Raw genomic sequence first — 15,796 nt, 5'->3', positions numbered from 1 at the left:
CCCAGATGCTAGCAGTGGAGACGCTCAGTGTGTGTTGAATTGAGCAATGATGTATTATTAAAAGTTCTTAAGAAATGAGGAACTTCGGGGGACTTCCCTTCCCTGGCGCAGTGGTTAATAATCCGCCTGCCAATGCGGGGGTCACGGGTTCGATCCCTGGTCCAGGAAGATCGCACCTGCCGCAACTAGGCCCTCATGTCGCAACTACTGGAGGCCGCACACCTAGAGCCCGTGCTCTCCAACGAGAAGCCACGCCAACGAGAAGCCCGCGCACCGCAACAAAGAGTAGCCCCCGCTTGCCACAATTAGAGAAAAGCCCGCGTGCAGCAAGGAAGACCCAATACAGCCATAAGTAAATAAATTTATTTTTTAAAAAGAAGAAATAAGGTACTTAAGGAGTTCCTTGGTGGTCCAGAGGTTAGGACTCCGCACTTGCAGTGCCGGTTGGGGAACTTATGTCTCTCCACACAGCCAATAAATAAGTAAAATGAAGTACATCAATAATATTGGAAAGAATAGGAAAGATTTATATGTAAGAATTTGTGCCAGAAATAAATTGCTCCAAGACCATTCAATGAAGGAAACAATCTTTTCAATAAATGGTCCTGGGACAACTGGTTATCCACATACAGCAGAATGGGTTTGGACGTCCGCCTCGTACCAGACACAAAAAGGAACTCAAAATGGATCCGAGGCCTAATGTAAGAGCTATAACTATAAAACTACTAGATCTGTGACCTTGGATTACGCAGTGGTTTCTTAGATGTGAAACTGAAAGCCCAACCAATGAAAAGAAACCAGTTGGGCTTCAACAAAATTGAAAACTCTTTTGAGTCAAAGAACACAAGAAAGTGAAAAGATAACCCACAAAATGGGAGAAAATTTGCAAATCATGTATCTGATGGGGATCTACTATCCAGAATGTACTTTTTAAAACTTGTAACTTAATCGCAGACAATCCAATTTAAAAATACACAAGAGATCTTAATAGACATTTTTCCAAAGAAGAAATACAATTAGCCAATATGCCCATTAAAAAAACCTCAATATCATTCATTACTCATCAGGGAAATGCAATTCAGAACCACAATGAGATACCACTTCACACTTACTAGGATGGCTATAATTTTTTAAATGGACAATAACAAGTGTTGGTGAGGGTGTGGAAAAATTAGAACCCCCATGTATTTCTGGTGGGAATGTAAAATGGTGAAGCCACTGCGGAAGAAAGCTTGGCAGTTCCTCAAAAAGTTAAGGATAGAATTTCCTTATGACCCAGCCAATTCCGCTCCTAGGTATATATCCAAGAGAAATGAAAACCCATCCACACAAAAACTTGTATGTGAATGTTCACAGTAGCATAATGCTACATTTAAAGAAACGGAAACAGTCAAGTGTCCATCAACAGACAAAGGGGTGAACAAAATATGGCCTTTCCATAGGAATATTATTTAGCCATAAAAAGGAATGAAATACTGATACACGCTAAAATATGGATGAACGTTGAAAACACATGCTAAAATATGGATGAACGTTGAAAACATGCTAAGGGAAAGTAGCCAGACCCAAAAGATCACATACCGTGTGATACCATTCATATGAAACGTCCAGAATAGGTAAATCCGTAGAGGCAGAAAGTAGATTAGTGGTTGCCAGGGGATGGAGGGCGGGGAATTAGGACTAACTGCTAAGAGCTAAGGGATTCTTTTCGGGTTGATGGAACGTACTGGAATTAGACAGTGGTGATGAGTACACAACACCGTGAGGCTAAGAAAAACACCAACGTTTACACTTTAAAATGGTGACTTTTATGTTCTGTATGTCTCCACGAAACGTATATTGTTTGGAGAAGTCCATGCAGAACATTGTTGGGGAGAACCCCATTTATTTAGGGGGGAAACTGTAGGTGTGTTCACGTGCCTGCATATCCTGGGGAAGTTTCTGGAAAGACACAGACACTGCTAGCACCTGTGACTGCTCTGAACTGCGGTGGGAAAGGGCATGAGTGTCTTTAATTTTTATAATTAAATATGTTTTTCCCACCGTGGAAAACAGTGTAGCAGTTCCTCAAAAAACTAAATATAGAATTACCATATTGAAACAGGAGGCAAGGGGGCAGAGCACAATCTTTAAAAGGTTGTCGGGCTTCCCTGGTGGCGCAGTGGTTGAGGGTCCGCCTGCCGATGCAGGGGACACGGGTTCGTGCCCCGGTCCGGGAGGATCCCACGTGCCGCGGAGCGGCTGGGCCCGTGAGCCGTGGCCGCTGAGCCTGCGTGTCCGGAGCCTGCGCTCCGCAACGGGAGAGGCCACGACGGTGAGAGGTCCGCGTACCGCAAAAAAAAAAAAAAAAACACTGCAGTGCATGATTCCACTCACACGACTACCTAAAGACAGAAAGTCAGATTGCTAGACAGAAAGTGGGAGGGTCAGTGCCAGGGGCTGGGGAGGCGGAAGGGCCGGTGTGGGCAGGTCTGTGTAATGAGGACACAGATGCAGTTTGAGAAGATGAGAAAGCTCTGGAGATGATGGGTGTTGATGGTTGCACAACAATGTGAATGTGCTTAAGACCACTGACCTATACACTTCAACATGGTTAAGATGGTAAATTCTATATATTTTTTACCACAATAAAGAAAAATAATGTTTTCATGAAAAACCTCTGGTGGCAATATGGATGTTTCCGCCGCTTGATTTTTCACCTTTCGAGAGTGACTGACAGTATCTTTAAAAACATTTTTAAATGGGTGAAATGAGCCCCGTTAAATGTCTGCAAAGGACTCTCCTTGCCCTCCCCACCACCCTGCAACCCGCAGTAGGGTTTAACGGGAGGAGCAGAGGGGCAGCTCATTCCCTGGGCTTGGCTGGTGCTGGTGGTTCAGTGATGTCTCCGGCACAGACAGAAGTGCACATCCTAGAGGGATTCTGGGCATTGGGAGCACCGCAGACACTGCCCGTTCACCCTCAGCAACCCAGGCCCTGCACTCCGAGCAGGTGGGTGTAGAAAGGGCCTGGGGCAGCCGGGGGAGGAGGAAGCAGAGGACACACGTGCACTTGTCGTATTTGCATTTGGGGGGAAACCCCACCGGCCTAGCTGCTGCTCGCCCAGCACCTGACAGGCTGAAAAGGCCTCACTGTGGACTCAGAACGGTCAATGGCAGCATGCAGTCCTTCCGGAGCTGTGGCAGGAGTGGGGCTAGGCTGGGCCGGGCGTTCCAATGTGCTTTTCTCCCCAACACCACGAGGCAGTTGACTCACATCTGACACTATCCACCAGGAGATCCCGCAACTCAAGGGCTCAGTCCTGCCAGAGTGCCGTCAGATGCCCATTGCAAGTCAGGTTGTCCCCTGTGCTTCTGACCCACCGGCTGCATGTGGAGGGTTCCCGTGACCCCTTCCTCGGGCTCAGTTAACTTGCTAGAGCAGCTCAGAGAACTCAGAGAAACATTTTACTTAAATCACTGGCTTACCCTGAAATGACATAACTCAAGAACAGCCCGATGGAAGAGGCGCACAGGGCCAGGCCTGGGGAAGGGCTCGGGCTCCCACGGCGAGCGCGCTGCTCACCCCGGATCTGCAGGGCTTCACCAGCCCAGAAGCTCTCCCCATCCCCTTCCTTTCATTTTTTTTCTGGAGCCTTCCTTACACAGGCGAGGTTGATTAAATCGTTGGCCATCAGTGACTGATTCAACCTCCAGCCTCACTCCCCTCCCTGGAGGTCGCGGGTGGGAAACTGAACGTTCAGCTCTCCAGCCACAAGGTTGGGTCCCCGGGCGACCAGCCCCATCTCAGGTGAGGCCCCAAATTCGGAAACATAAATTCAGGTGTGGCAGAAAGGGGCTTGTTACGAATAGCAAAGCACCTCATCTCTCTCATCGCTTAGGAAATTCCACGGGTTTCAGGAGCTCTGGGCCAGAAACAGGGCTAAAGACCAAACACATATTTCTTATTGTAAAGCGTCACACCACAGAGTTAAAGGAAACTTCTCCATCAAAGATCGCCATGACGGTAAATTTTACATGTCGTGTGGGTCAGGCCGTTTTAAACCTTGCTTCTGGCTGTGTCTGTGAGGTTGTTTCCAGATGAGACTAGGATTCGAATGGGGGGGGCTCCCCAGAGAAAGTGATAGGGATCATGCAAGCAGTCGAGGCCCAAACAAAACAGAAGGTGGGAGGAGGAGCAGTTTGCCTTTTCCTGCCTCCCTCTTGAGCTGGAACCCCTCCTCTCGTCTCCTGCCCTTGGGCTGGGACTCACACCATCGGCGCCCCCCCCCGCCCCGGCTCCTGGCCCTGGTGCTGGGGCTGAACTGCGCACCCCACCCCCCGGGCTTCCCTGGGCCTCCGGCTCACATGACCTACACGGCGTCCACCTCTGTATATGGACATCTATCTATAGCACCTATGGACATAGGTACGGGTATACCTCCTGCTGGCTCTCTAGAGAGCCCTAATACAGACACAGATTCAAATCCCCGCAGAGGCCATGCAGGTGACACCAACGTGGGAAACAGGGAGGGGCAAGAAATCAGCAGCTCCCGTCCGAGAAGAAACAACAAACACAGGCTGTGGTAACTTGGGTGAAACAAGCCCAGGCCCAAGGGGCCTCTGGCTAATTGCTGCCACAGCGGTGGTGAGCGCGTGGCGTCACCTCATCTCTTGACTTCTTTAAGTAACTCAAAATCTGGATTTTTTTAAGTGAAATTTCCCAATTTCTAAAAATCGGTGAGGATGTCAAAAAATTTTTAGAGGGCAGGCCAAACAGAACGCAACCGCAGGTCAAGCCCAGCGCCCAGGGTAGGAGTCCCGTCTGGAAAGCCCAGGGCGAGAGATGTGAGCCCTCCTGCACCGGCCTGCGCTGGCCGGCAGGGAAAGCCTCTGCTCCCGGGCGGGTCCAGGGTCCCAGGGAGCAGAGGGGGCCCCGGGAGCGGCCCGGAGACTTTCAGAAGCCCCAGTTTCAAAGGCAGCCGAGCTCACGCCCATCAGGGCCAACTGTTTTCTACCTCCATCGTTTTGATGAAAACATTTCTGGGCGGACTACACATCCCTCCTTTCTTCAAGAAGGCTGGCAGAAGGTTGCTGCTGGTGGGAAGGAACAAATACCTAAGTTAATGGTTTTCGTGCTCTTCTAAGTGGGAAGAGGTGAGAATCCAGGTTCACAAACGACTTCTCCAGAAAATACCTGCCTCTCTGAGGGCCTGTTCTGCGTATTCCCAGAGCACAGAGTCTCACCCTGATCTTCGCCCTGAACTTTCCGGGTGTGCTGAAAGTCAGCGGCTGCAGCGGCCGGTGACTCAATCCCTGCAGAGCCGGGTGGCGAGTGACACTCTTTACTTGGCACCTCCATGGCTACCGAGGCTGCGGTCACTGCCCTGACTCCCCCCCGGGCCCGGTGGTGGCTCCACTCTGGGTGTCAGCCATCCCTTCTCCCTGCTGGCAGCTGAGGCGGGGGAGGAGACTGCTCACTGGCGGCCTCAGTAGGGCGCCTAGGGAGGGTCTGGAGCCCTCGCATGTGGCCGGAAGCCTCCTGAGACCCTGCCCTGAGGCTGGCCGAGCCCTGGCTGTCCTGAATAAGCGAGGGCGCTGGATCGAAAGGATGACGGGAGGGCCTGGTCTTCAAACTGGACATATCCTCTGTTTCTCCCTAGGAACGGGGAATGTCTGCGCAGATACACGCAGCAGGGTGCCCTCCATGGAGACTCGTTGACCGCGATACGATCGTCTGGACCCCGTGCTCGCCGTGTGGGAGAGAAGCCCTCCCAGGATGGCTTTAGCAGGTGAGGACCAAGAAGGGGAGGCCGCCCGGGCCTGGTATAGCAGCTGCCAGCACCGCCCGGAGCCCAGGCGCCTCTGCCTTTCCACGTGCCTCCAAGTGCCCCGGTGAGACTCACGGTCCCTTCACAGCAGCGTTGCTGGGCTCCCGGGCATCACACCTGAGCCTCTGGCAGGAAGAAGGGGCAAAGGCAAAGAGCAATATGCAGCCGCACCTGTCCGTTTTTATTACAGCTTTCCCGGAAGACCCACCCAGCAGACTTCCACGTCGTCTCACGGGCTGGAACCAGGCCAAAGGTCACTGCTAATTACAAGGAAGGTTGGAAAATCAGCTACTTTTTACGTGCACACTGCTGCCCAGACAACAGTGGGGTTCTGTTAGCTCAGGCAAAGGTGGAGTGGCCCGTGGGTAGGACTCGGCCCCCCGGGTAGATGTGGGGGGAGGGTGTCAACTTTTCTGTGGCTCCTTGGAGACGGGCCTCCAATCCCTTTCTCCATTTGAAGCTGTGGTGGGAACCAAGGAGAATAAGGACATGCTCAAAGCTGGCCTCTCTGTGCAGCGAGGTCGCAGGTCTCGGGCGAGGCCCGCCGGCCCGGGCGAGGCCGTCTCTGCCTGGTCCCCTGACGGTCCCACGCCCGTCCCGTCGGTCGGTCGGTCGGGGGAAGGCAGGGCGATGGGCGAGAGCCTGGCCAAAGGAGCAGCTGCCCCTTGGCGGGAGGAGGGACAGCAGGCGGCTCCAGGGACTGGTCGGTCCCAGCTTGGCCAGTTTACACGGCACCAGCCCCCCGAGCCCACTCCGTGCCAGGCCTGAGCACCCAGGCCTGGAGAAGACCCCGACTGCCTTCCCGGTCCCCAGGGAGCCGCCCCTCTGGCCTCAGCTGTAAAGTGGGGACGCGGTGACACTCCCTCCGGGTGAGGCCCAGGAGGGCGTGTGCCGGCGCCTGGCCCAGGAGAGCAGGCAGAGTCGGGGGGAGCCAGGCGGCTGTGAGGTGAGGGCGGGGCCCGCGTGGTGAGGGGGCCACAGGGCTCTCGGCCCCGCTCACAGCCGCAGGGCCCGCTGGAGCACACGCTCATCCGCCACCGCGTGGGGCAGCGTCACCACCAAGCCCCCGTCCTCCTGCATCGTGCGGCAGATGATCTCGTAGGCCTTCGGGTTCCCGGACCAGCAGCGGCGGGCCACCTGCCGGCGGGGCGGGGAGAGGGCGAGCAGCGTTGGTGCCGCGTCGTGGGCGCTCACACCTCCTCCTCTCTCGGCCAGAAAACGGATCCACCGCCTGTGACACTGGCCATCCTTCGGCCTGGACTCCCCCCCACCCCGCCCCCGGGCAGGGGCCCCAGGCCAGGCGCCCGGCGTCGTCCTCAGAGCGCAGGGACCTCGGCTCTGCCTTCAGACCTCGCTCCCGCCCGCCTCCTTGCCTCCACCTGGCCCAGCGTCCTCAGGGCCCCCTGGACGTGGCCTCGGCACTCCCCCCGCCTCTTGCTGCCTTCCTGCCACTCCCCGCCTCCCCCAGACATTCCCTCCCTGCCTCCCTGCCTCCCTGCCTTCAGGACGAGGACCAGCCCCCTCTGCTGGGGCTCCACCCCTCCACTGTCCTGGGCCACCCAAGTCTAACCCTAGCGTAGGGCTCCCAAGCCCCTCCCCATATGCTGCTTCCCCCTCAGGCCCGCGTGGCCATAGGGAGGGATGGAGCCCCGCGGCACACGCGCACGCGCAAGCAGGGCCCCCTGCGGACACAGGCTGGGCTGCGCCGGCTGAAGAGGAGGGAAACCCTGGCGGTGGCTGGAGGGGAGACACAGGAGCCGCGGGGCCCCGGACTGTTTTCTGGGAGGAGGGCGGGGCCACTGACGGGGGGCGGGGGCAGGTGGTCACTCACCCCGTTGGAGACGTCCCAGCTGAGCATCATCCTGGCCTTCTGCCCAGCCTCCTGGGTCCCGTCCAGCACAAGGCCAAACCCCCCGTTGATCACCTCGCCCCTGCGAGAGGCAAAAGCGTTCCCAGGTCACGCCGGGTCCGACCCTGCGAGGGGCAGGCCTGCTCCGGAAGCGCTGTCTGCGGAAACAGCCCTGCAGCCCGGAGCCTGCCTGTGCCTCACGGCCTGAGGGATGCAGGCTGCCCGCTCGAGCCTCCGCGCCCCACCCACGGACCCCAGGCCCCCCTGCAGGGCGCCCCCGTGTCGCCTCCCTGGGGGCCGGGCCACCTCCTCCGTGGTCCCTGCTGCTCTACGTGGCTCTCTCTTCCTGCTGTCCTTTGCTCTGTCTTCCTGTGCTCGCATTTGGGCTCCTGATTACTTGATTCGAGGGCCGAGTTCCTTGATGTCCAGCATTTCTTGGACCACCTCCTCTCCCGGGTTTGACGTGTTCTGGGGTCACTCGTGTCTGAGAGCTGTCATTCGAATCTCATCATCCACGTGCGCCAGTGCCCGTCCTCTCCCGCTCTTTGCCCCGCAGTTTTTCCCCATCGGCCACGGAGACTGCGTCCTTCCTGACGCCCCTGGATCCATCCTCACCCTCCACATCTTTCTCAAAGGCTCCTGCCCAGCTCACATCCCTGACCCTCCAGCCCCTTTCAGTCACACACACAGGAAACGCCCTCAATCTTGTCAGCTCCTGCCAGGTCTTACTGCCAGGCCCCGTGACCCCAAACCCTCAGGTATCAGATCCTCTGGCCCCTCCGGCCTCAGCCGCTTCTCTGCCCAGCTGGACCCCCCTGACAACCTCACCCGGTTCCCACCAAGAGGGTGAGGACCCTCTGCCCCATCCCACCCGGGGAGCGGAAGCAGAGCTCCTGCGCCTGGGTCTGCGTGGCCGCAGCCGGCGGCTCCGTGCCCGCGAGCGGGCTCCCAGCGCTTCCCGTGGCCCCTGTGGTGGAGGAGGCTCTGCGCGGATTCAAGGCCATCACCACTCGCTTGTCAGAGGCTGGTGCGGGGATCAGAGGACAGAGCCGGCGGCGGCCACAGTCCTGGGACCAGAGAGGGCTTCCGGAGATTAGGGCGACATCTTTCGCTTTGGTAGCCTGAAGTCCAGATGGTCAGAGGGCAGAGGTGCTCAGCTCCAGGTGACCTCTGCAAACCTTGGGCCCGGGAAGACGGCAAGAAAGGAGGACCTGTATCTCGGCGCAGTTTCTGGACACAGAACGGTCCCGTTGAGAAGGACGTAAAAGCAGAACCCTACGTCACATGTAACAAGAGTCAGTGCCAGATGTACCAAGGGAGGAAGCGCTCAACATTGCAAGCTGAACAAGAGCACGCAACTCAGGAACAAGACCCTGGGAGGCAGCGACTCGAAGCAGAACAGCAGGGTCTGTAATTCTCGCCCACCGGCCCGGCAGCCCTGGGTTTCAGGCGCTGATACCGGCCTGGGCTGAAGAGGTTATGCAAACAGGAATCTTCATGCCGGGGACTGGGGCGCCCACAACGCCCGCACAATAACGGTTCGTGTTCACAGGAGGGGCGCCTCGGCGGGGCAGGGCCTGTCCTGGCGCCTTCACAAGTAACTGCGGGTGGGTTTGCTGGGAACCCCAGGCAGAGTCACACTCTGGGTGCAGCTGCCTCATAGGTGGGACCATCGAGATGATTCGACGAGCGTCTTTGGAGACACCCGCGCGCAGGTCGCGCGCCATAGGAGCCCCGGCCGCCGTGGCTGATCTCCACCGCTAGCCCGCAAAGCACGCTGCTGTCACGACCGTTTGTCCAGGAGAAACAAGCTCCTTGGGGAGCCCCACGCACAGCCGGGTGCGAGACGTGCTCCGGTGAGGAAACGGTACCAGTGTCCAGATACAGACGGTGCACTTATTCCTCAAGGATGTGAGGCCCCGGGGCTGGACCGGGTGTGAGGACAGAAGGCGGGGACACAGGGACTGAGGGGAAGGCTCAGCACCAACGGGGACGCCCGGACCCTCCCTGGAGGGACGAACCACACAGTCTCTGCGCAGCCGTCCAAGCCGCCGGGACCAGGGACTGACTGCCGACCCTCCCGCTCTGCGCCCTGTCTGAAAGGAGCAGACGGCAGGGACCGCGGGCAGGCGGCACAGGACCGGCCCCAGCACGCAGTCAGAGCAGACGCCACGGAGCGACCCAGTGCCCACGCTGACCAGCTCGGAAACAGGGAGCCAACAGATAGTGGAAAAACCGAAAGCAAACTGAGAGGTATCAGGGTGGCTTATGACCTAGGAACTTGCCTTTCCCTACAAGAAAGCAAAAACTAGAGCTGGAGATGGAAGGAAGAACTGGGGTGGGCCAGATTTTTCCCGCTGATTTTCACAGGAAGGTTTGCAGCGGTATCCGGGGGACTAAATCCTGCGTGTGCGTCTGACGGATTCCAGGTGAACCTGAGGCGCTTTCCAAAGGAGCCCTCGAGGGCGGCCACGACCGAGGGCCTCGGTGCCAGCGCCTCGCCGGTCGCGCCCTGTCAGAGCCCAGGGGGCAGCCTGGCGGTGAGGGGGGACCCCGCTCTGGGAGCCCCGTGCAGGGTCAGCGGCGAGCAGTGTCCCGAGGCCTTGTGTCCTGCACACTTTCTCGGGGGCTCCGTCCTGCCTTCTGCGGTCCCGTCACCAATGTCAGGAATCCAGGGACAACAGATCTGGGTCCAGATCTGGCTCCACCACCACCTCCGGCCCCCTTCAGAGCTGCTCTTGCACCTGCAGCATGACTCAGCAGATCCAGCGCCAAAACGCCAGGCGCTCTCTCCCGTCCTGGTTTTCTCCAGCCTGCGTCTCTGAAAGGACACGCGATCCGATCACATTTTCCATTCATGAGAGCCACCTGACTGGGCTGCAGCTTGGGATTCCGGCCTCGAAGGGCCCAAGGCCAAGCCAGCCCCCGGGGACGCTCTGGAAGCTGCAGCGTGAAGGACTTGGCTCTGGAGGGCAAGTCCGGGCTTGATCCGGCCGAAACAGGCTCAGAGGTCAGCTCAGAGGTGGCCGGGCCTGGGCAGCTGTCCTCCTCTGCGGGGCCACGGCGCCCCCTGCTGCTCTGAGGAGCCAGGAATCCCGCGCGACCAGAGCTCCCCAGGCGACCCCCGCCCAGAGGCCACGCGCACAGGTGTAGCCCCAGCTGCCGGCTGCCTCAGTTTCCGCACCTGCAGATGCGTTTCTTTTCCAAGAGAAGGTGAGAGAGGGGATTCAATGCTGGCCATGCGGTCCCCTTGCAATAAACACTAGTTATTCAACGTTCTCGGCCGCAAATATGGCATCGTGGTTCATAACGAGAAAGACGTACTGTACTGGGGCTCTGTCCGCTGTTCCTGGCGCAGAGCTCCTAAAACCCTTGGAATCTCCTCTGCTGAGAAGGATGAAGGTGTCTTTCCTCATGTGGATGAGGCGACCCTGGGAAACCACCCAAGGGCGGGGCTGGATGCCCGTGGAGCCACCGCGTGATCGATCGGAGGCCTGGAACGCGGGTCCCAGCCCCCGACCTTCCGGGAGGGGAGGGGGGCTGGAGGTGGGATCAGTCACCAGTGGCCCGTGACGTAGTCCGTCACGCCCGCGTAAGGAATCCTCCATAGAAACCCCGAAGGAGCGGGTTCAGAGAGCGTCCAGGCTGGGGAGCCGGAACGCTTCCGCGTGCCGCCGTGCCCGGCCCCGCAGGGTCCCTTTGGGTCCTCGACACGTGTATCTCCTCATCCGGCTACGGATTCACATCCTTTGATATCGTTTGTAATGAATCAGAAATCCGGTGAATAAATGGGTTCCCTGCGTTCTGTGAGCTGCTCTAGCAAACCAGTGGAACCCGAGGAAGTGGCTGCAGGGACCTCTGATCTGCAGCCGGCGGGCCGGAAGCACGGGTAATACTGTGGACACGTGACTGGAGTCGGGGGGGGCGGGGGGGGCAGCCCTGTGGGACTGAGCCCTCAGCCGTGGGATCTGACGTCATCTCTGTGCTGACGGTGTTGGAACTCAGTGGAACTGCAGGACACGCAGCTGGTGTCAGAAAACCCCCTCGGGTTGGAACTGGGTGCAGAATTATAGGGACGTCCCCACGAGGGAACTGCATCTGTCGCCCAGAAGGGAGCCTCCCAGAAGCCCTAGGTCCCTCGCGGCGTGGGCTGGAAACAGGCCTGGCTGGGCAGAGCGGGGCCAGGACCCAGGGAGCCCGGAACCCAGGTCCCCGCCTCCCAGCCCAGCCCCTGGCGGAGTGAAAGGACACGGCCAGGAGAGTGCTGAGAATTCCCTGGAAAACATCTGTGAGAGCAGCACGAAAGCGACAGGAAAGGATGATTTACGGCGGCGTCCACAGCACGCCTCGGTGTCCCGCGCGACGGGTCAGACCCCAAAGGTGGGGTGTTGGGCAAGGCTCCCCATTTCCAGCTCACACGAGGAGCCCTCGGTGGCGGGAGCTCCAGGAAGCAGGCCCAGGACCCTGGAGGAGACCCCCGAGACTTCCACAGGAGCCCCAGCTGCACCACCGGCCCTCAGAAACCTCCTTACCAGCCGACACCCCCGCCGTTGTGCAGGGCAACCCAGGTGGCTCCCCGGAATGCATCTCCCACGAAGTTCTGCACGGCCATGTCTGTGGAAACAGAGCCCTGTCAGCCCCCGAGCAAGGCAGCCAGGCCGGGCCAGGGTCTGAGGGACGGATGGGAACGAGGCAGGGCAACTGCAGGAACAGCAGAAATTTGTATTTTCAGAGCCAAGCAAAGCAGGACAATGAACAAGTGCCCGACGGGCACTGTCACCCCCTGCTGTCTTCTCTCCGGCACCAAGTGCCAGGTACAGCGCCCCAGAAGCACGGAGGACAAAGGAATTCAAAGGGATGTGGTGGCGGTTTTAGCTCAGATGACAAAGAGCGTCAGTCCCACCCCTGGAGCAAACACGCTCAAGTTTGGGGGGCAAGCTGCAAATGACCAACTGTCCTTGGCCCATCAGAGGCCTGAGGTCCCAAGGCGGCCAACCAACCAGAGCCCTGTGGGGAGGCAGGCACCTGCACAGAAAATGGAACCCGTGCCTCACTTGTGTCTCAGGACTCGCTGAATGACAAGCCTGAGCTTGCCTGAGACTGAGGCCCCTGGGGCCATGGACAGAAGGGGCTGGCACCTTCTGGCGGGCTCTTCCTCCAAACCCCCACTTGTGCCCACAGAGAAGAGGAGGGGGTCCCGGGAATACTTTCCTCCTAGTGCAGGGCTATGAGATGCAAGAAAAGCAGCTCTAGGACCTGGAAAAGGCCAGGGAGCAGATTCTCCCCTGCAGCCTCCTGAGACGTCACAGCCCTGCCTGCACCTCGACTTAAGCCCCGAGAAACTGACTTCAGACTTTAGACCTTCAGAACTGTGAGGGAACACATCTGTGCTGTTTCCAGCCTCGAAGTTTGTGGTACGTCGTTGCCGTGGCCAAAGGATATGAATGTAAACCACATTAATATCAGAGAACTTCAGAGCCAGCAGTATTATCAGGGACAAACAGGGACATCACACGATGATAAAGAGGTCAGTTCTCCAAGAAGAGACAATAAACCTAAACAAGGGCACACCTAACAACACAATTTTAAAACACACATGGCAAAGTGGATGAGAACGGAGAAGAGAACAGACAAGTCCACAAACACAGTCGGGAACTTCATCACCCGTCTGTCAGTAATTTATGGAACGAGTCAGCAGAAAGTCAGTAAGGATCTAGACAACAGGAACAGCGTCACCAACTGACTTGACCTAATTGACATTTAAAGAACAAGCCCCCAAGTAACCGCAGAATACACCTTCTTCCCAAGTGCACCAAGATGGACCACATTCAGGGTCACAATACAGCCCTTAACACATTTAAAAGAACAGAATGAATACAGAGTAAGCTCTCAGACTATAATGGAATTAAATCAAAAGTCAGTAACAGAAAGATATCAGAAAAGTCTCCCCAAACTTGAAAATTTAAAAGGATACTTCTCAATAACTCATGGCTCCAAGAGAATATCTCAAAGGAAATTTAAAATATTTTGAACTGAATGATAACAAAAATATATTATGTAAAAATTTGTGGCATGCAGCTAAAGCAGCGTTTAGAGGGAAATTCACACCATTAAAATACTTTTATTAGAAAAGAAAAAAGGTTTAAAATCAGTAACCTCAGCTTCCACCTCATGAAACCAGAGAAAGAAGACCAAATTAAACCCAAAGTAAATAGAAAGAAGGTCATACTAAAGATGAGAGTAGAAATCAATGAATTTGGAAGCAGAAAAGCAGTTTAAAAAATCATTTAGGGCTTCCCTTGTGGCGCAGTGGTTGAGAGTCCGCCTGCCAATGCAGGGGACAGGGGTTCGTGCCCCGGTCCGGGAGGATCCCACGTGCCGCGGAGCGGCTGGGCCCGTGAGCCGTGGCCGCTGAGCCTGCGCGTCCGGAGCCTGCGCTCCGCAACGGGAGAGGCCACAACAGTGAGAGGCCCGCGTACCGCAAAAAAAAAAAAAAAAAAAAAAAAAAAAAAAAAATCATTTAAACTGAAAGCTTCTTGAGAATATCAATAAAAATGATAAACTTCTAGCCAGACTGATAAAGGAAAAAGAAAGAAGACACACGGACTTCCCCAGCGGTCCAGTGGTTGGGGCTGCATGCATCCACTGCAGGGGGCATGGGTTCAATCCCTGGTCGGGAAACTAAGATCCCTCAAGCCCCACAGCAGCCAAAGAAAAAAAAGAAAGAAAGAAGCCACAAATGACCAGCATCAGGAATGACAGAGTGGACCCCACCTACATTAAACAGATAATGAAGGAATATGATTCTATACTCATAAATTCCATAACTTAGATGAAATGGACCAATCTCTCAAAACAAAGTGATGTAGATGGTGTTCCTGGTCCACCTCCTTCCCTTGGGATCCCTTCCATAATGGGAGGAGCTGCAGGTGCTGGGAACCAGAAAGCCCCCCAGGACCGGAACACAGAAGCCCTGGGGTGACAGTAACAATCACGGTGGCTGCAGCAGCAGTCCCCCCTGAACGTGGGCCGCAGGAGGTGAGCACCTTCTGAAGGTCACTGGCAAAGTACGGGGTCAGGTGCACCCAGGTCTCAGGCACCCACCTAGCTGGTCCACCTGGCACCCGCCCTGGTTTACAACTGAGCCCGCATCCCAGGACCCCTCCATCCTGGGCTGGTCACCCCGTGCCATGCCTCTCGCATGCCAGCACCTTTTTTGCAACACCACAACCGAATGAATGAATCACTTGGTTGTTAAATAAAATCCAACAGAAAACAAGTTTAAGTTTGTTGTGTTCCTTACCCGCACAGAAGGCAGAGCCGTCACAAATGTTGGAGGTCTCCCTAAACGGGCTGTCTGTGCCGCTTACGTCATGGTGGTCTCGGCTCAGGACCACCGGCGCCTGCAGTGTGGGAGGACACGAGAGGTCAGCTACCAGTGTCCGCTGCCCAGCACAGGGCAGAGATCAAGGGACAGGGCACACCCGACGCCCTTTGGATTCCCCTGAAAAGCAGACCCGTGGCGGGAGGAAGCACAGGGTTTCTGATGCCCCCGTGGCTGCTCAGAGACGCGCTTTCCGGCCGCCCGGAGCCCCGTGTGCTCTCCAGGTGCTGGGTCCGAGTCTCCTCAACCCCACCCACGCTGTCACCACACCCACTTTATAGAGAGGAAAACTGAGGCCCGGAGAGGACAGGACACCTCCCCAATGTCACAGGGCTGTAAGGGACAGCCTGGTGTTTCGACGGCACCAGAGGTCTCGGGATTTCACAGCTTCCGTGTCCGAGGAGCTGCCCTGACCTTGAACAGGCCAAGTATGCTCCCCCTCTTCACCTTTGCCCTGAACCACCTGTGCAGTATTCCGGCACCTTCTGGATACTCAGGCCTCTGCTCTGCGTCTGCAAGGCAGAAGGCCATCCTGAACCCTGTCACCCCACATGTCACCTCATTCACTTTATTCACAGAGCTCGGCACCACTGAGAGCCCCTGAATTGATACCTTTGCCTGCATGTCCAAGTGTCCCTCCACCAGCACCAGGCAGGACCCTGTCTACCTTGTCCTCTGCACAGCAGTGTTGCAGCAAGGCTGGCACCAGGGGGCGCTTAGGAAGGAGTGGGGGGGAGGGAAGGAGAGAGGGGGG

The 15,796-nt window shown here is 56.9% G+C and overlaps 1 protein-coding gene across 1 annotated transcript in view; it reads right to left on the bottom strand.

Moving 5' to 3' along the window:
• Positions 1 to 4,346: 4,346 nt before the first annotated feature.
• UROC1 (urocanate hydratase 1) overlaps positions 4,347 to 15,796 on the bottom strand; it is a 34,406-nt gene continuing 22,956 nt past the window's right edge. Inside the window, exons 17-20 of the mRNA XM_024117296.2 lie at positions 14,962 to 15,061; positions 12,191 to 12,272; positions 7,641 to 7,740; positions 4,347 to 6,946 (exon numbers count right to left, since the gene is read on the bottom strand). Coding sequence (XP_023973064.1) covers positions 6,806 to 6,946; positions 7,641 to 7,740; positions 12,191 to 12,272; positions 14,962 to 15,061 — 423 coding nt within the window. The 3' untranslated portion in view covers positions 4,347 to 6,805. The remainder of the gene's footprint in view (positions 6,947 to 7,640; positions 7,741 to 12,190; positions 12,273 to 14,961; positions 15,062 to 15,796) is intronic.

This window comes from Physeter macrocephalus, chromosome 18, assembly GCF_002837175.3.
Source record: "Physeter macrocephalus isolate SW-GA chromosome 18, ASM283717v5, whole genome shotgun sequence".
In the NCBI taxonomy this organism is placed as follows: Eukaryota; Metazoa; Chordata; class Mammalia; order Artiodactyla; family Physeteridae; genus Physeter; species Physeter macrocephalus.
The sequence above is the reverse complement of the archived record's forward strand: the minus strand, read 5'-3'. Positions and strand labels throughout refer to the sequence as shown.